The sequence below is a fragment of the Cryptomeria japonica genome, chromosome 1, assembly GCF_030272615.1.
Source record: "Cryptomeria japonica chromosome 1, Sugi_1.0, whole genome shotgun sequence".
Lineage (NCBI taxonomy): Eukaryota > Viridiplantae > Streptophyta > Pinopsida > Cupressales > Cupressaceae > Cryptomeria > Cryptomeria japonica.
In genome coordinates, this window is record NC_081405.1 from 461197992 (window position 1) to 461219721 (window position 21730).

The 21730-nt window shown below is 36.4% G+C and overlaps 1 protein-coding gene across 3 annotated transcripts in view; it reads right to left on the bottom strand.

Moving 5' to 3' along the window:
• LOC131064233 (rRNA (cytosine-C(5))-methyltransferase NOP2C) overlaps positions 1-19069 on the bottom strand; it is a 185975-nt gene extending 166906 nt beyond the window's left edge. Inside the window, exons 1-3 of one of the 3 annotated variants that reach the window (XM_057998335.2) lie at positions 18825-19069; positions 18611-18735; positions 3794-4268 (exon numbers count right to left, since the gene is read on the bottom strand). In XM_057998335.2, the coding sequence (XP_057854318.2) occupies positions 3794-4268; positions 18611-18735 (600 nt within the window). In that variant the 5' untranslated portion in view covers positions 18825-19069. Of the gene's footprint in view, positions 1-3793; positions 4269-18610; positions 18736-18819 lie in introns of all 3 variants that reach the window. The other 2 variants (XM_057998343.2, XM_057998333.2) reach the window with 2 other exon arrangements.
• Positions 19070-21730: the final 2661 nt, after the last annotated feature.

Below are 21730 nucleotides of genomic sequence, written 5' to 3' on the forward strand. Positions count from 1 at the left end.
GTGCGAAAATTTGGAAACGAAAAAAAAAAAAAACTGAAAACACAACAGAAAATATCTTTCAAGAATTGTGGAAAAGTTTAAGAAGGAATATTTCAAAATCACCATTGTGTTGAATGCTAAGTTTTCACAATTTGTATTGATAATGGATATTTTTTATGTGTTTTGAGAGATTTTGGTATGCAAGTTTATTTATGTTAACTGTCTCAGTTCAGGCTTGAATTTAGAAGTGATTTTTGGAGCTTTAAGAGGGTTGTACTTCCTTATTTCACGCTACATTGTTTGCCACAGCAATAATCAAAGTCAATTTGGAAATATTTTTCTTTGCACTCTGGGCCATACAGCAATGTCGTTGTTATTTTACAGTTAAAGGGTAGTTATACAATTGTTTGGGGTATTAAGCATGGTGGATTGAAGGCATTTTCAGACCCAAACAGTCTAAGACTCTAATATGACAGGTTTGAGTAATCAGCATTCTGCATCATCCTTCAGCCCACTTTGGTAGTGCACTTCAGTTTATTGAGTCCACATGAATGGTATAACATCAACCTATGATTTTATGGACTAACTTATGTATATGCAGCAGAGTGTTCATTGTTTAAATAACATTATTAGAGTGTAGCTAGCTTCTTTTATCAATATCATTCTCGGTTGTACTTAATGCATTCCATGCTCATATTATTGTAACATTGGATGGTAGAACCACCAAAGAGTTGTGCATTTCATGTTCAAGATTTTGTAAATTGAATGGTATACCGCCGGTCAATGCATTTATCATTAAAGGTTTTGAATGATTCACTGCTAGATCCCTTTGCATTTCAAGCCCATTTTGACATTGATAGGATCCTCAAGTAAACAGTCATTTTGGTTTGATCAGACTTCACTGTAATCTACCAGTGGCCTCTACATTCTTTACACATGCTTGTCCATTAGAGGTGTTGATTTGGGTCGGCTCTATTGCCTGCATGGTTTGGCTGTCTTGTCGTCTTTACATTTCAACAATGTGTTCATCTAGATAGAGTGTGTGTTGTCCAAAACATCATATGCTCTCACCTTGCCCACACTGGGAACTTGGTGATCAGAAAGTGAACAAACTTGTATTTGCATTTTCTATATTGATAAACAAAAAACAATTGGTGGGTTATTACATCTATGTCATTACATGAAAAACAAACTCTAATAATCATGTTATCATCAGTAAATGTTGAGAATGAAGATATATAATATAATACATTCCTAAATGCTATTTTCTAGAGCTCAAATTCATGTAGACATTTAAAAGCATATCAACTTCTGAAGATTGCAATTTATGTTAAGAAAAAATGAAGCCCCACACACTCTACCCTTGCCATTACCAACATTTTCTCACCCAACCCGCCCACTCTAACTGCCTGCATCCCCTCCCATTCTGCATCTTCTTGCACCACCCAAACTTACATGCATATGCATTTCAACTTCTGAAGACTACATGTTTGAGAAGTTAATGAAGGTGAAAGTGAAACAACCCACATCACCCACAAATGCCTGTAGTGTCTGCATTTATGTTTGTGTCCTAATATAGAGAAAAATACAATAAATTATATATTGACATATCAATCCTTATCTATCAACTTATCATTCTATCTGTGCACACCCAAACACACATCTTTGTTAAACTCTGAAATATGGACAATTTAATCCTTTTGTATGTTTTTGCCTGTTCTCTTTATTTACAGGAGATCTATGTAGATGCACTTGTAACAAATGAAAAGGATGAAATATATAATCACAACCAAACCCAAAATAGTTTCCTGGTTATGAATAAATGTTGAGTAATATAAGGAAACTCTCTCCAAAAGTTTTCAAATCTGGAAATGTCCCTTCAAATATTCAAAGAGTTTTCTGGAAGCTTTAACGTGTTCCTTAGCTTCGAAAAACTTCCAAAGTGAAACATTAGAAAGGGTAACTTATTCTTGGATAAAAATCTAAGAAGCTCAGCAAAACTACTGTCGAGGCATTGCAATTAAGACGATGCACATATGTGACGTCAAGTAGATTCCCTTTAGTTGAGCATACATACACATATCTAGAAAACTACCTCATTTACTAGCATAAACTAAACTATAAGCACTCATATTAAATCCTTTCAAATAGCCCAAATTTATTCAAATTATCTAATTGGAAAAATGAAACATGACTAAGCTAGACGCTCCTACAGATGTATCCACCATTGTTAGTTAAATTTAAGACAAAGACCACTACAAGTTGACCAATACCATGAAAATATCTTAAACAATTGTAAAGTATTTTAATCAAATAAATTTATGTAAGTGAATGTAGAATGTTATTATTGAAAAAAGAATTAGTACAAATCTCGTGTTAAAAATAGAACCAGAAAGATAAAAACTCCGAAATTTGAAACACAAGAATTTATCCTGGGAAAACCCTCCACCTGAGGGTGAAAAACCCAGCCACACAAAAAAAAACTTAATCTTTATTGAAGGCCCAAGTCTGATACAATGCTCTCAAGCTTAAATAAGCAATGAACTAAACAGGATTGTTAGCACTTAACAATCATTGAATAAGCTGATTACAACTCAGAGAAAACAGAAGTTTTTACGACTAGCACTTAATCCTTCTGCATTAAGAAATAATCATACTCCAATCGAACACCAATAGAAGATACTTGAATGCTGAATAATATACTCAAATGCTGAAGAAGATCGCTCAAGAAAGTATACTGGAGCGCCGAAGAATATACTGAGAAATCTCTTCACGCGACTGGACACAGATGAAATAATCAAAAGAGTATCACTTTAGAACTTTACGCCTCCAATCTAAAAACATCCACAAGACTACACACGGAATAGACATGGCACGGAAAATACAAGACAGAGGAAGTCAAAGAATCATCACGTAATAAATCCGATGGCAGTTACAATGCAAACCGTAACATACTCCCGCACCGACAACAGCCACATAGATGATGACACACATGAATCTCTCACCGACGAAAGCCACATAGACGAATGAATATCTTTTGGATGGAATACAAATAGAAGACGAACCGCAGGAGACACAAGTCACCCATAATTGTGTGGTGACAGTTATGATAAAGAATCGATACACTTCCAGCATACTTAAAGTGGTGAAATACAGAGCTCAAAATGTTCGAGCAAAATTGACGAACTGAGGAGAGCGGTGAGGCACAATAACAACAAGATGAATACACAACCAACGCAGGAAATAATGAATACTCCTGGAGCTACTAATACATTAACATCTCATGTGTATCATGTAAGCAAGAATCAAGTCAATCGATTACAAATAAAAGAGTGAAGTAATTTATTACCATCTTCACTATATTTTAGTATTGTTAACTTCCAAGAGAGTGGCTAGATATCAAAAAAATATATTTTTATTATTCATGTTTACATTACTTTATGTTCTTGTCCTCATCTCTAGTTACTAATTCATTGCATATCTGCCAGTAATATTTAATCAAAGTGCATTAAATTCATAAAAATTTCGAAAAATCTGATGAAGTTGATATGATGTATCCATTGACAAAAGGCAAATATAATATTGTTCTCACAAAAGGTAGCTTGGATTTAGTCACATTGTATAGTCACTTAAGTAAGAACAGATATGAACCATTGGAGCTTAACATCATTACATCAACAGGTAACAGATGTTAACCATAGCCATCAATATAAAACAACTCAGGGCACAAGATGCAGAAAACTAGAAAAAAACAGACAAGAATCACGCAGAAAAATGCAGCTAAGATTGTTAGGATTTAGAGGAAACCCCATACATCAGCACCGCGCAACACAGCTTCGGCACATTTGCGACTTACAATCACTTCTTTAATTGGTTTACTGCATTCAACATCATACTTTATTTTGAATGGCCCAGAACCATGAACAATGACAACATATTCCATGCCTGGTAGTTTGCAACACAATAGATCTTCATCATCTACTTTGTCATGGGGACATTCTAATACTGACACTCCACTGAGGGAGCTAATGGTGGCTGATCCAGAAGCCTCCAAATTGAGCTGCATATTTTCTTTTGCATTTAAGCATTGAAAGATGCCATGGGGCTTTTGCATCATTCTTGAGTCATTAGATTTGCCTGAATCTGCAGTTACTTTTCGATGAAGAGATTTCATTTCATCATCTTCGCTAAATCCAGTCTCATGCAGAAGCGATGACAACTTATGAAGAATTTCCTCGCATTTTGTTTTAAGAACATTCATCCGAATGCAAGAGTATAATGATGGCCTCCTGCCAAAAGAAGAAAAAGGGCAGATTACCATGTCACTCTCATAAGGCAGAAACAAATATTTATGTACTAAACCAGAACTGTTTGTCTGTCAGGAAACAAATATAACATGGCAGCATGCTGGTAATAGAACCAAGCTTGCTGATTTCAAGGAGAACAGATGCTTATTCAGTAAAAAGTATGAGAAATGACCAAGGATATGATATTGAGTAATTAGTAAATTACAGATTTATCTTGCAACAAGATAATCCATAATTAGTACAGATATTTCATAATTAATTCACCAACATGGGGATTAATGGTTCAAATTATCTATTGGTTGAGAAACTTGCTGTTTTTAACACTGATTAAAAAATCAGTCATTAAAAGCCTTGAAATAAGTTGTCACAAGTGTTTAGATGAATGGAGATAGTTGTGCACAAGACTCGAACAACAAAAGAGACAAACACAAAACAAAGCATAACACAGAAGATTTACCTAGGAGAACCCAAGAGGGAAGAAACTCTAAAAGAGTAAGCCACTTTTCCTTTTCTTGCCACTACCTCTGATACATTAAAAATTTATTGACTTCTTGAGGCCTTACAAGAGACCAAATTCTCACTGCACAGTATCCTAACACTTGCACAGCTCTGTAACTTGTTCAAATGCACACCTCTCTACTGACTCAACTCCCTATGCACCAATCACTCAAAAATCTGACTTGAAAGAAAACTAGAATCGCCTACAATGACCCTTCAGGTTAGGTTTTATTTGTTAGATTTAGTTTAGGCTCAAAATAAAAAGCCCAAAACACAAGAATTGGAAGAAAGAATATTTTGTCACCAAAAAACTGACTGTTCATCTCCTTTTGGAAAAACAGCCATATACAACTTGGCAAAACTACCACTTCCAGAAAAACAACCATGGTATTTCTGCAATTGCCAGGACACGTCCACAACCACCATGGCAGTTTTGTAACTGCCAAGATACAAATGCAACTGTCATCCCCTGCTGCAACTAGTGAGCAATCTAGTCACTGCCAAAACCACATGTTTAACTCTATTCTTCTCATGAACCTATAATGTCCCCAACTCAAGCCATGAGGCTTAACTATGCATTGGATGTCATTTCTTTGAATTGCCCAAGAGGAAGAGGACTAAGAGCATCATTGGGTATTTGTTTGAGTCTTTAGCTTGTTCTCTATTCTATTCTTAAGATGTGAGAATGTCTTTTTATACAACTTAAGTGATTTTAAGTTGTGGGCACGTCTTTTTATGCAACTTAAGTGACTCTTAGCCTAAAGACTTAATATTTCCCCCTTTTGAGTTTCATGACTTAAGAGACCTGTACTTTATGTGATTTTTATTAAACATGTACCAAAAAGGTCATGGGCGCGTTGAAAAATAAGGAGCCTATTGGCACATTTTTTAGGGTTTTATTTGGAGCATTGGTTTGAGCTTGCAATGAATCTACAGTTGAGATTAAATCACTCTTTTGGGAGTCATTATATAATATATTAGGGTTCTCTTGGAGCTCATTATGTGATCATACTTTTCTCTGTTGCTGCTGCAATCTCTCGGCTTGAGGTGTGAAACCCTTGAGTAACCTTGGTTTCTGAGAGACATGCGGGCTCCCCCTAGTCAGTAGGGTGTGTTTCGGTGGAAGGGCTTTGGTCTGTGATGCCCTAGCGCATCATTTTCAGAGCTGCCTATTCTTATCAAGTTTTGGAGGAGTCATTCAGAGGAATCAAAATCAGATTTGAACAACCTACAGCATTATTTCTGCATGTTCTTGAGCATCATTGAAGCTAACATCACCAAGGAAAAGTGTGTCCTTGGTGAAAGCTAACGCTGATTTTTGAGGGTTTTGGCAAGGCTGGCTAGGGTTTTGAAGACATTTTCTAAGGTATTTGGGAATTAACCTGCACACTGCTGATTACTTTCATCTCAGAAAAATAATGTAAGCTGTTTCTAGAATTTCAGGGCCATTTTAGTGTGTTTTCTGTAACATTTTGACATTCAGAAATTTCTATAAATTCACAGAAAAATATTCTAGGTACAGATCTGAGTTTGTTGAAGGTTTGTCTATTTGCAAATAAAATTTCAGAAATTTTGTATTGAATATTTTTGGAGACATTGTTGTTTTTCCATTATCCTTATTTGGGGATATTATAGTGGTACCAGAGCTGCAAGTCTTGGCAGCCTATCTAGGTTGACTGTATGCATAGAAATGGTGGTCATAACCAGAGAAACGGGAATTGCCAGAAATCGCCGAGTTTGGGCTATTTCCGAGTCAAGACAGCCTTGGCGAGTCCAGGGGGCTCGGGCTCGGGCTCAGACTCAGACGAGTCTGGGACCCAAAATCGCCCAAACTCGGACTCGCCGATTTTGGCCGAGTCCCGACTCCCAAACTCGGTCGGTGGCATGTAATTTTAAGTTTAAAAAAACACAGCTTCTAATATGTTTTGAATTGATTTTTTTTGTTTATATTATGCTTTGAGCCTAAAAGTGAACTTCATTTCATTCATTTGGAAAAATAGGAGGAGAAAGGTGAGTTCTGAAGAGAAACAAGGGTTCATTGAAGGAAAACCAGCAAGGAGGAAGCTCAAGATTTCATCCATAAATCACATTGGGCTGCATTATACTTTCATTTGGTGCATCAAGAGTTGGAAAGGAAGAGTTTGCATCTCATTACAAGCTTGTTGTAAGAGCTAAGATTGATATTTTGAGTTTTTTTTTTTCTTGTAAGCAAAAATTTCATTTTCTATTCATTTCATTTGAAAGTTTTACATTTTCTTCCAAAATCTAATGTAGGTAGGGTTTGTAAATTTCTTTAAAATTAAAGTAGGGTTTGAAATTTTGATCAAACCCTACATTTCTTTTTAAAAAAATTTACAAACCCTACATTAGTACCTACATTAGTTTTTTGAAAAAAATGTACAATTTTTTTTATATTAATTTATGACAATGCACAAATTCTCAAATATTATTTTTTTTTGTATTTGTAATAATGTCTTATTGCAGCAACCTTGACTTTTTTATTTGCCTCAATTTTCACATTACAATCATACAATACCTACTTCTAGACCCCCAATTAGAAAGGACCCTGCTTGGAAATATCATGAAGATTTTCCTAGGCAAAAAAAAAAAGAACAGACAAAGTGTAAATATTGCAAAACAATATTCCATGGAGGCATATAAAGATTAAAATACCATCTTGCTGGCGTACGTGACCATGATGCCAAACCATGCACATTAGCAATTGTTGAGGCTACACGTGAGTGCTATGTGGCAGTTGAAGCACTTGAAGGAAAGAAGGAAACGGTGAAGAAGCAAAAGGAGGATTTGGCGGCCATTGGTTGTGTTGGAGGGCCTTCTTCCATGCCTCCATATCGTCCCAATGCTAGTGATTTGGCTTTGCTTCTACTAGTGCTCATGATCCTAGCACTGCCAATGGTAGTGGGAATGTTAGCATTGGTCCTAGAATTCGTAAATCTAGGTTGGATTCCTACTGTGAACCTTACACTACTCCTGGCTCCCAACTATCACTTGAGAGCATGGGTTGGAACAAGGAGGTCCATGAGGCCGCTAAATTGGCAATCAGCACGTTTGGAGTCTACTGCTCTATTCCATTCTTTGCAGCCAGGTGAACATTTTTTGTTTGATTGTTTTAATATTTATACTTTGATTCTTTGTTTGATTGTTTTAATATTTATAGTTTGATTCTTTGTTTGATTTTTTGTTGTAAACTTGTACATAGTACAAACTTAACTTATCTCATTTAATTTATTTGTGACAGGTCTCCTTATTGGCGGGAAATGGTTGATGTCGTTACCATATGTGGGGCGGGGTTCAAAGCCCCTTCTGAATCTAATTTAAGGGGACCAATTTTGTCAAATTTAGTGCGTGATGTGAAGGGTGAATTCGAGGATCAACGCCAAATATGGAGTAGGACAGGTTGCACCATTGACTGATGGTTGGACAAATAGGAGAAATAGAACTCTCCTTAATTTTCTTGTTTCTTCCGCAGGTGATTGATTTTTAATTTCATTTAGCCATTAACTATTTTTGAATTTTTATTTAATGATTTATTGAATGATCATTGATCTTGCTTTATTCGTAATTTCAAGGGGCACTGTTTTCATCAAGTCCATTGATGCCTCCGCACACTACAAAAACTCCACATACCTATGTGAGAAAATAGAGGAGGTGATACATAACGTGGATGAGGAGAACATGGTGCAGGTAGTCACTGATAATGCAGCAAATTATGTTGCTGCAGGTAGACTTTTGCTGGAGAGGCACCCATCTATAGTTTGGACTCCATGTGTCGCCCATTGCATTGATCTCATGTTGGAGAATATTGGGAAACTCCCATGGACTAAGAGATGTGTAGAAAGGGCAAGAAATGTTTGCAAATTTGTATATAATCATTCATGGGTGTTAGCTCTTATGAGGCAATACATGGAGCAAAGGGAGTTAGCTCGTCCTAGAATAACCAGATTTGCCACTAACTTCATTACATTACAATCCATGCTTCGATGCAAGGCGGCTTTGAGACATATGATTGTTGGTGAGGAGTGGGCTTCCTCATCATATGTTGCTACCGTTGCAGGGATAGATATGGCAGATTGCATTTTTTATGAGGGAGGCTTCTGGACCCCTTGTGATGAGATTGTGAAGGTAATTTTTTTATAAATTCTACAATTTAAGTTTCTGTTTTATAATGTATTCATCATTTTCTCTTATTTGCTCATTTTTATAAATTACACAATATTTGCAATTTTGCAATTTGTTAAGCCCTTGGTGGTTCTCCTGCGAATTGCGGATGAGGAAAAGCCTGCAATGGGCTACATATATGAGGGCATAGATAGGGCCAAGGAGGCCATCAAATCCGTGCATGCAGGAGATGAGAGTAGGTATCATCCCATTTGGGATATCATTGATAAGAGATGGCATAACCAACTTCACAAGCCCATCCATCCAACAGCATATTATCTTAATCCGGCATTCCATTTCAGCCCCTTTCAAGGCAGATGAGGAGGTTCTTAGTGGGGTGTACTCAGTCATAGAGTGGATGGCACCTACTGGTTGTACTACTACCGAACTTATGAGAGAGATACAGTTGTTTTCTAATGCTCAAGGGGAGAACTTCTCTCATCCTATCTACAAAGGAAGTAGGACAACTATGATGTCAGGTAAAAATACATTCCAAGGCATAATTGTAATTTTATTATATATTGTTAAATGAAAGTCGAGAGAGACTAATTTTTATTTTTTTTTCATTTCAAATTCAGATAATTAGTGGAACTTTTTTGGCCCAAAAACACCAAATATTCAGAAGTTGGCCATTCACATTTTGAGCCAACCATGCAGTGCATCTGGTTGTGAGCACAATTGGAGTATGTTTGAGCACACACTCCAAGAGGCGTAATAGATTATCTATGGAGAAATTGAACGATCTTGTCTTTGTTCACTACAACCTCCGCCTCAAACAGAAAAGGAGTTCACAAAATGACAGCTCCCCTATCCCCTATCATTCTAGAGGAGGTTGATCCTGAAGCTGTAATGTCCCCTACTAGGTCTAGGCATGTTTTAACCATAACTAATCTATTTCAATATACTTTTTGACTTAAAACTAACTTGAGTAGGAGACAAATCTATCTTAACATGCATCAAATCAGTGTTATCATAATCTTCTTCCTGATATTGAATTGATAATACAATCTGATCTATAATCTCAAATTTATTTGTTCATTCAAATTACTATATGTGTGTGTGTGTGTGTGTGTGTGAGTGAGAGAGAGTGTGTGTGTGTGTGTGTTTATTTATTTTCACAAAGTATTAGACTGTGCGTTATACTGCACAGTAGTTTCTAAAAGATATTATATTAATTATCATTATTGTATTAAAATCTATCATTATATCAATATCTATACTTATAACCTACGAAACCCGGGGACGCGTCCCCTACCTGAAAACCCCCGTCCCAATCCCGGGGACATTTCGGGGACTTGGGGACGGCTAGGGGACGTCCCCCCTCCCAATCCCCAAATTGTCAGAATTTTGAGGGGACGTCCCCGGGACGGGGGGACGGCTGGGGACGGATTGGGGACGGCTAGATGTCCCCCACATCTAGAGCTTGGGAAAAATATTTTTAAAAAAAGTCTTATTTTCAATTTTTTTTTAATTTTTCTAACATGGGCCCTCTATATTGAAAAAATTTAAAAACAACTATCAATTTTTTTATTATTGAATTTGAATAGTTATGAAATCAAAATACGACTATCTATATTTTATTATTTTTCTAACATGGGCCCTCTATCAAAAATTAAAAGGCAACATTAAATTTATTAATTCATATCAAATATTTATAATTTTAAATTAATTCATATTATAAATTTTAAAATTTATAAATAGAAAATAAACTAAATAATAAAATATTAAATAATAAATATTATACTTTGCTTTTTAGTATTTACTTAGTACTATTTTGATTTCCATATTGCAATTGACAATGAAACAATATGGCAGCAGTGTGGCCTTTGGGCATTTTGTATGTTATTTCTTTAATATATATTATGATATGCATATTGACAATGTGAATGAATTGAAATTCTGAATTATGAGTGCATATTGAGTATTGAGTCTATTGATAATGTTGTATGTTCGATATTTGCATTCTAAAATGTTTTCATAGTATCATACACATGCTATATCCATGTTTTCATATGACTATAATGTATAGATGCATGCTTTATCCATGTTTTCATATGAACATTTAGAATTTTCCTATATATTTTAAATTTTCCCTATATTTTATATAGCCGTCCCCTTTGCCGTCCCCCCCCCGTCCCCAAATTTGGCAAAAAAAATTGCCGTCCCGGAAACTTGGGGTAACGTAGCTTATAACCCTTATATTATTCCTAATTCTGATTTGAGTATATAAATATACATAAACAAATAAATGAATTAAATAATATTACCAATGATTTATGTATTTGCTAATAACCTATTATATAAATTATTAATACTACCACTGCTAAAAACATTATTAGTTATTAATATATTCAATGGCTGGTAATGGTAAAAAGAACTGACACGTGTCAGATCTAGTCTGCCACTCATGAAATTATGTATTAACATAGTACACATTTCAGTCTATGTTAATAATATTATTCAAATTCGGAATAAAGATATTATCGGGGCTTCATAAATTAGACATACTTATTAAACACATCCCATGCATACCACCAATAACAAGGAAGTTGCTGTCTGTAAACTTTATGACAGTTCTGAATTAATCTTCTTTTCTCTTTTTTCTTCCCTTGATCCAATAAGGTTGTAAAAGAATCAGAAAGTAATTGATGATTTTCTTGAGAATTGGATTGATCCTCCATATATATCTTATAAACCCGAAAGACTGCATTCTTTGGATGTGAAGCGATATACCTCTTCCTTAATCGTCTCTTTTCATAAACAATGGTTAATGCCTTAATCGCTCCTTTTGCAAGTAATTGTTGCCCATACTAATCACTATTCTCATAGCTATTAACGACTGCCATTTAGGTGTCTTAACTGTTTTAGACCATTTCTTATATTGAATCGATGCTCTCTTGATAAGCATGTTTCTTAATATAATCGTTGTTGTTTATATAGTGGAACTGTTTTCAATATCACAACGAATCAATTCCTAACTCCCGTGTTACTACTGTTGCGTTACTTTCTTCTGTGGCTATCTTCCATTAGCTAATCATCACGTTTAGGCAATGGTGATTACTGTATAGTAGTTGTACATTAGCACTCCAATATCGAAGTAGAAACTAAGTGGTTGATGTCCGCTAATGTTCATCAGTAATTAGTAATACTCAATGGTCTTGTCTTTTTGAACCATCAATGAATATTACATGATGGCCGATTGTAATATTTGTTTGTAATCAATCTAATATAATATTAATTTAAATATTTCAAAGATATTATTATTGATAAATGAATATTAATTAAAAATAATAATAATTTCAAATAATCATTCGTTGATAAATATTGTATTAATTAATAAATAATGATTATTATTTTTAGGTTTTATATATATATATATAATGATCAGGAGGGGCCATGACAGAAGCTGAGTGGACCATTGAGACAGAACCTGTCTTTTGTGACAACGACATTGATTGGGTCAACCAGGCAGTTACAGAGGCTGAGGCTGTAGCCATGGCAGAGGAGGAGCAGAGAGCACGAGCAGAGACAACAGAGCCAAAGGCAGACAGTGACAGATTTCCATTTACCTGATGTTGGTGAGGGTGGCATGGTGTCACGGGTAGAGGCTATGGCTGCCGAATCATCCAGGACCTACCTTAGATGCCTTCATAGGGGGGATGTAAGCTCTTCTGAGCCATAGGCTTGTAGTTGTTTTTACTTATGATATTTGTATGGAACATTTGATCATATGATGACATGGATTTTTTATTCCATGAGTTTTGTAATATTGTATACATTTGACAATATTTATATATCTATGTTCATTATTTCCTTCAGCTACAATTTGTGTTTATGCTTATGTGATTGATGTATACTTGTGTATGTAATCAAGTTAGCTTCTATTTGATGATGTTATTGTGTCTTTAAGGTGTATTTAATAAAGGGTGCATGAAACAAGTTTTTAATCTTTAAAAATCTCTAAATTTCTAGAGTTTTTCACTTTGCCGAGTCTGAGCCGAGTTTTTTTTGCCAAATCCAAGTCCCAAGTCGAGTCGGCCTCGCCGAGTTCGAGCTGAATCCGAGTCCCGTTTCTTTGATCATAACATTGAAATAAAAAGAGTAATGGATGGCAATGATCAAACACCTACAACGGGTGAAGATGAGACAAAACAAATGTTTGCAGAAATGCTAAAACAGTTACAAAACATCAATCTTTATTTGAGTCAATTGGCTCATAACTCAATGAATGGAAGAGATGTGGTGCATGTGAAGAGAGAAGAAAGTAGCAAAGCTGCAGAACAATGAAGACTATACTAGCAAACCTTCAGGTTCATCACAATCTAGACCTGTCATGCCTACCTTTCTAAAAGAAGACAAGCCTATTCAAGAGGAATCCATGGACAACAATAAGGATGTTGATATTTTGGCTAAGTATCAAGCTTTGGGGACAGATTTTCACCCAGCTACCTCTTTTAGATATTATCTGGAGGTCACCAAATGCATAAAGCCAAAGTGGAATCAGAGGAATCGAGGAAGCAGCATTATGGGCTACATAAAAGGTTGGGTCATCTATCTTTGCCAAGCTTTGATGGATCATCCAAGGGTATAGCTAGAGCTTGGATTCAAAAGTTGGATACTTATCTCGCCCTAAATCAGATGAAGAAGACTGAGGCCATCAAGTTTGCTACCCTTCACCTTGAAGGAGCGGCACAATAGTGGCGGTATCACAGTTTAGTACACAAGGTCATGGTGCAATAGTTTCTTATGATCAGCTTTGCACTACATTGAAGAGTGGGTTGACCGCATGGAATCAAAGGCACACTCCAAAGAGTTGGCTCAGTCAAGATAGGTTGGGACACTTGATGCATACATTTCAGAGTTTCAGCAGTTGTCAATGATGATTTCAGATGTGACCAAGAGGAGGTTGACTTCTTGGGTCATAGAGGGTTTGTCTGAACCTCTCAGAGGTTAGGTTAGAGCTTTTGATCCACCATCTTTGCAGGACGCTATTAAGCATGCAAGGAACACGGAGCTGTCCACACCGCAGGCCAGATTTCCTAGCAAGTTTCAACAAAGATCCTTATCATAAAAATTTGCTGCAGTGGAAGGCCAGAGTTTAGTAAACCAGCTGATGAGTTTTCTTGGCCAGTTGGTGGTGCACCTAGTGATTCGAGGATGAGTTGAGACAGAAGAGGCTTTGCTTCAACTGTCATGATGTGATGAGCCCGATTTGATGGGGCTGGTCGGCTAGCCACGCGGTGTTAACTAAAGCTCTTTTCTTTTGTGTTTTCCTTTAATGTCATAAGTTTGAAATTTTAAATAAATGAAGTTACTATAAATTTCAATATTAACGATTCTTACAGGTCGACCTTCAAACAATGGTTAAATAAATATGAATAAACTTTTATTTATTTTCTGTATGGCCAACTTGAGGTCGGTTTTCTCTCCATAGTTTGGCATGCTTCAAGTTCTCTATTTAAGGAAGCTGGTTGAAGGCTTTTGACATTCTTGGATAACCTGTGTTTGCCTTTGTGCATGAACTAGTTGTGAGACAACCCCCTCACAACTAAGACAAGGTAGGACACCAATCCTACGCTTGTCTGCCAGTTGTTTCTGAGCATTCTAAATTTAGTCCACTTACTTCTAATCACAAAATTCCCTTGTTCATTGCCAGTATCATTAGTCAAAAGGGTGGAGGGCTGCTGCGAGCTGAAGGATTGAGAGTGTTGGATCAAGCCAGAGTCATCGAGAGTTCAGGTACAACCGTGTGAAGAGAAGGTGCCAATAGATCCGTTGAGCGATAGACATCGTTTGCCTTTGCTTTGTCTTCGACAGGCAAAGTCAAAAGACAAATCATCCATAGTCTTGGGAGGAAGCGCCACAAGGGAATAGTAATACACTCCAAAGCAGTAAAGACATATTTCGCTGCCAGGAAGGTCTTCTATAATCATTCGATCAGAGCAGTGAGTTTCAAACAGAGCTAATCAGGTGATCATGGAATATTGCTAGAAATCATCTCTAGGCATTTAGAGCTTGCACCTGGGAATGCAAGCAATTAAGAGGCATATCATTTTAGACCGAAGTCCAACAAGGAAGGCAACTCTATGGGAAGGAAACAGTATGTAAAGATCTCCACCATATTGTATTAACTATGTGCTGGAATCATGACATAAGAGAATGAGCTTGTCTATTGTTTCCAAATTGTAATGAATCAATGCATATGGAATAATCAATGAATTCTAAATTATTAAGCTGTTCCTTGTGTTTTTTTGAGAAATCATTTCCAGCGTAGAATTAAAACCCTCTTTTTCTTATTAATATTAGGGCTTTTATCTCAATTCTTATTGTTATACAAGCGGGTATCTTTCAGTAGTATCAGAGCTGTAGACCTACCAGCCTGTGGAAAAATTGATGAGTGAAAGGGAACAACGGTATCAACAAAAAGAGAAAAAGAAGGGAACTGCAATGGGAGACAAGGAAGATAACCCTGTTGGGGCATTCTTTAAACGGACTGAGGAGTTCCATAATAATATGTCTGAAACAATGAGGGAAATGAACCAGTTATTGAGAGGCTTAAATGAGCAACCAAGTGTTGACAAGCCTAGGGCTGAAGGCAGTAATTCTGATGGAGATAAAGCTTTTGCTCAGGGAGACAAAGCTTCTATAAATACCAAATCTTTTAGGGCCAAGTTCTTACAAAAGTCATAGATGAAGAACAGTCTGATCAAGCCAATGAAATGGACAAGTTACATGATGAATACAATGCTTTGAGTGTTGCAATTCGCAATGATATGACTTTTATAGAGTTTTATGCACTGAAAACCAAAAGTGGGCATAGGAGGAGGAGGTATATTGAGAGGAAGGATATCCAACACTCTTTGGGGAAGATTACAATCCCCAACTTTGATGGGACAGGTAGTACAACAGCAAGATTGTGCTTGCAGAAATTAGATGCATATTTCTCCTTGAATCCAATGTTCAAAGAAGAAGCTATAAAATTTGCTACCTGGCATTTAGAAAGTATAGCTCATGAATGGTGGTACCATGGCATGATAACTCAAGGGCATGATTTTATCACTACTATGGAGGATTTCAGTCAGCGATTAACTAAAAGATTTGATAGAAAGGATCTAGAAATCCATTTTAGGGATCTAGCACATCTGAAACAATAAAGTAAAGTACAGGATTACGTAGCAGAGTTTCAAAAACTTGCTGTGATGGTGCCTGATGTAACAGAAAAGAGACTCATAGTATTGTTTGTCTAAGGACTAGCTGAACCCCTTAAAGGGTTAATCAGGGCTTTCAATCCAAGCACCCTACAAGAGACCATCACAAGAGCTCTCGATTTGGAGGATTGAGTAGCCAAGGACAGCTTTAATATCAAAAGCACAGCACCTCCTATGCTGCCCAAGAAGCCCTTCCAAAGGAATACAACGTTCTCCAAGACACCACTAGCCAAGCCCAAGCACGTTGATGTATCCAAGAATGAACTGCAAAAGAAAGAATTTATGGTTTTCATGCTGGGAACCTTGGCAACCAAGACACAAAAGTTCAGGTAAAGGACAAATACATTTCCCAATATCTTCTAGGATTAAATTGAGGCAATTCACCGCAAGTGGCTCCAAAACTTAGCGGGATACTTCTCCATCAAAAGCCTTCCAACAACCAAACAAGTAACAACATTATCTGTAATAAATTAGACCACAAATTGTGGCCCTACCTCAATGACCACCTCATCAAATAGAGTGAAAAGTGCATGCATTGATTCAGCCCTATTTGACACAATCATGATTTTCAGGAACACAATGCCACGCTCAAATGCCACAAGAAAATTGATGGGTATAATTTCTCCTGTGCATCCAGCCATCTGACATGATAATGCTAACTGTCTTAGCCCACTCCTTGCAATGTTTGACAATGAGATCGCCCAAAGGCCTTAAGAGCTCAAGAGGTAAAAAGATTGCTATGAACATTTTCTTCCTCTCATACATTTCTAGTTCCTGTTGGTGTTGAAAGGTATTAGTCAACACAGTTTATCCACTGTATTAAGATAAACAGTCTCACCTCTAAGAGAGTAAAGAAGCTTGTTTCTCTAGATAGTACCTTGCATCTCATCAATCACAAGACACTTTGGTACAAGGAGAATGAGTAGCACTATAGGATGTATAGACCAAAGAATCAATGTGATGAGGACTAGGATTAGTTGAGGTCCAGTTGTAGGTGGTAGTTGAATCCAATAGTTCCAATGATAAAGAGGAGTTCCTGAAGTTTCCATCAGATTATTGACTCTGATTCCTGAGGTAGTCGATGAGCAACTATGCACTTCTTGTATTGGAATTTTAATGTACTTCATAATTGTGATTCTCAGCTCTGACTTATGAGTTTGTATTTTTGATCGATGAAATGAAAATCATATTACGCTTGATCAAATCAATAGCTTGCCATCGCAAATTCAGCTAACTGTATTTAATTTTTTAATTTCAGCTTCTTTTAATTTGTTAAAATTATTCTTAATTTTTTAAGACATTTTTATCTTAAAATTCAAATATTAATTTTTCTATGTTACTTGTCTCCCATCATCCCCAAAACTATGTCCTGCGCCCCTAAAACTTAGAGAAACGCAGATATTCTCTTATTTCATGTGCGTTTGCACAACATTAGACTAATTTTCTCAACAAATAAGGGCACCGATCAGAAGCAATCTATAGAGTTCTAAAAGCAATTTGAAACAAACATTTACCTTAAAATTTTGTCGTTTTATAAAATATCAAATTAAGGACTCAATAGAAAATCTTGCGACAATAGGGAAACATTTATTCAGCAATCGGAATGTACTTTTGCCTGTATTTATTTAACAATTTAAAAAATAGAACAATATTATCTTTTTATTTTTGATTAATTATTAAAAGTCAAAGGTGCATTTCTGATTGCTGAATAGACAATTCTAGACAATAGAGCTTGAGAGAGATCAATCAGCAAAAATAACTCCAAGATGCAGTTCCCCCTCACACTGTGATAGAAATTGTCCTAAGATTTCTAACTGGCACTTGCTTCAATTTGTGCTGCCTATTGGTTTAGCAATATTGCAGGGTGTGAATCCGATCAATAAAGAGTTCTTAAACCATCTTCTGGCGTTAGAATTTTTACTAGAACACTGCGGGTGATAAATTGTGGCCAACTTTCGCTGTCCATACTGCACTCTTGGAATTGATATAACCTTATGCGGCATCAGTTGGAACTTTGCACAAGGGGTGTACTATGAATCTGATTTCTGGACATGTCGAGAATTACCATCGGGCCAGAACCATTCAATCATGTGGAATTCAGTTATGTAAAATAACCTTTGTAAGGTGTTAGTCTGGAACATGTTGCAACTTGCAGAGTATATGAACTCTGCTTTTACTTAACGAAGTTAAGTATTAAGCGTACTGGTAAATTGACATTCAAAAGTACTTTTTTCAGAGTGAGAGTGAGAACTAAATATATTGGTAGCTTCAACGATATTTTTCGAGTAGGACTGAGGGGTTTTTAGGCAAACTAATTTCACAAGTACTGTGCCCTCTACATAGCAAGTGAATATGAAAGCAATAAATTAAATCAATAGAACAAAGAAATACAGAAATGGAAGCAGAGTTGAAGTGAAAGTGTTAGGAGATTGATCTTACATCAAACTGTGAGAAATGCGATCGAAGTGGGATTGGCCGTAAATTTTGTTAAAATAATCTGTGACTTGTGGGTCCCATTGCAATTTTGGGTCATAGTTGTAGCGTTCCTTCTCTTTAACCTCCATCTGGCATACATTCAAATGCAAACATTACGCTCACTCGACCAGAGCAAAGCCCAGAATGAGGAAATGGATGGTAAGCTACATTACCTTGCCTGTTTTAGTTGCTCTTTCGCGCTTTCATCAACGATTACCTTGCCTGTTTCAGTTGCTCTTTCGCGCTTTCATCAACGTTCTCTGTTATATTTCCTCTTAGCAAAGGATTTTTTCCGAAGAAAATAAGCTTTCCTCGAGGGGTTTTAAGGCTAAACGAATACAATTCATACAAATCAGTATAGAAGCGATTGCACACCCTGGTGCATGGTATGTAGGTTGAAGAGGTGAGAAAGTTCATTGGTTGGAAATATTTGTGTAATACTTGGGGTCTACCTTGGTGTGTAATGTGTAGGTTGAAGAGGTGTTAAACTTAATTAGTTGGAAAAATTTGTCAATATTTGAGGTCAAGTGATAGATCATTTAGTAAATGATGTTGTTTGTGTAATATAGGTCTTAATGGAGAAGTGATAGCTTCAAATCAACTATGCATTCTTTCAAACATGACCAAAAAAAAAATTGAATCAAGAAGATAATCAAGTTCCATTAGCAGTAGGTTCTTGCTATTTTTTCAATAGAGAGAGTGAGAAAGATTGTGTTGTTGCGAATAAGGTTTTGAACCTAGTAAAGGTCTTGTACCTAGTGTTTTCGCTAGTTCCTAGTAGGGGACTTATTCACGTGACTTAAGTTTATTTAGTTCCTAGGTGTCCTTCTAGAAGATTGATTAGTTGTCACATGATCTTATCTTTCTACAACTGCTTTTAGCTATTTAGGCATTTAATATTTATCACTTCAGTTGTCTCATTACATAGGATTAAGACACATGTCAACATCTTGTTTAATCTTGCCTCTCACCTTGCCTTTATAAGCAAGGCCGCTCAAGTTCATTCTTGCATTCATAATCAAGCAAGCTATTCTTGTCATTTTCTCTCTTGTAAAAGTTATTTTTGTCTTGGAAGGTTCCTGGGGTGTTGAAGAGTCACTAATCAACTCTTACAAATAGAGGGGGGGGAAGAGAGATACAAAGAGGTGAGGTAAGGAGATGGAGATAGTGATATAGATAGAGAGAGGAAGATAGTGATAGAGATGGATATAGATGACATGGATATGGACAAGAGATGAGAGAGATAGATTATAATGTGTGAGAGAGAGAGAGAGAGAGAGAGAGAGAGAGAGAGAGAGAGAGAGAGGAACATGGAGCGGTAAGATGGGTAGAGAGATAGATGGTGAGATACGTTGAACACGCCACAGGATTGAGAAGGGGGTTCAGTCCAGACCTCAAAATACTTAATTTGCTGTTTTTAAAGTTTCAAAGCACAATTATATAATCACAATAATAATAAATCATGAAAGCAAAAAACACATGAACAACGGATTTATGTGGAAAACCTTAAGCAAGGAAAAACCACGGTGACAAACACGCTCACAAAATGAATATAATTTGTTACAATGATGCCTTTGGAACTCAATTCTCATGAGAGGACTTGCAGAACTAAGGTGCACAACCTTAGGGCAATATACAAATGACTTGTAGGACTGAGACACACTATCTTAGGGCAAGATGCAAAAAGTTGTCAAGAAACGTATTGTCTTCCGACAGAGAAAGGAATGGCTGAATTGAAAAGAACAAGATCAATTGATCATGAAATGATCCTTGAACCACTATGTCAAGCAACCAATATCATGGCAAACACATCCAACTACAAACACAATCTCATAACACTATCACACTAAAGATATCATCATCAACACACATCTTCAACACCAAATCTACTTGCAAAACATTCATGCCCACTACTTGTCAATTCACATATATCTCATACCTTCACTCACACATCTTCACTCCTTAATATACAAGATTAATCATTAAAACTCTTGACTAGGTCGGCCATAGACTGAAAATACATTATTACATAAATTCGGCCACTCAAACTAAAAAATCTATTTTGGTTCACTCCAGGAGATAGAGAGGACCCAAATACATAACTACACATCCATCTAAGTTGAACCACACACACTAACACATCCTCCAAAGTTGACATCAAATGAAATGTGTAGATAAACATAAAAGCACACTAACTAGTCGGCCCAAAAACTATCCTCATATGCAAATTACACAATGTGGATCTCCACACACCATGGTGAGACCCAAAACACTAACCAAACTCATTCTCCAAAGAAAAATCGAACCAAAAGAATGTGATCCAAGTAAAATAAGCTAAATAGACCAACCTGAACACAACACAATTGAGCACGTTGAACACAAAACAACATAATTTCACTCGCCAGTCAACTTAACACCCAAAAATTGAACTGGAACACTACACAAACCAAATGAACATGTCCTCCAATCTGCAACACTTGGATCCACATATCTAGAAGCCACCAATAATTCTCTAGACTAGTCTTGACAGACAACCACTGTTATAAACAACAACAACCACCTCTACCATCTAAGCAATAGAGGACCTTCGAATTTGAGAATGCAATATACACATACCATAAACACTATATCCAAAGCCGCAACACATAATCTTCACATACCGAAGGAATGCAAAGCATTCTTCCACAGAGGCATTAAAAACTCTTTCTTGCATAAATAGATAGATAAACACATGAGGAGGGAGAAACAAGGAGTGTGAGAGAGAGAGAGATATGGAGATAGAGGGGGAGAGGGGTATATAAAGAGAGGGAGAGATAGGGATATAAACTGGGAGAGGTAGAGAGGTAGATATAATGAGAAATATAGAGAAGAGAGAGAGAGACATAGATGAGGGGAAAGGTAATGAGATAGACCTTGATTTTTACAAAATTTTATGAAAAGAAGTTGCATGTAAATCATCCTCTCACATATTGAAAAGTGAATGTGTGGCAATAACTCTTTCCATTATTATTTGATTGATGTTAGTCATGTTGTCTATCCATTTTTATGGATGAGAATGAATATAGTTGTCAATGCAAAAAATAA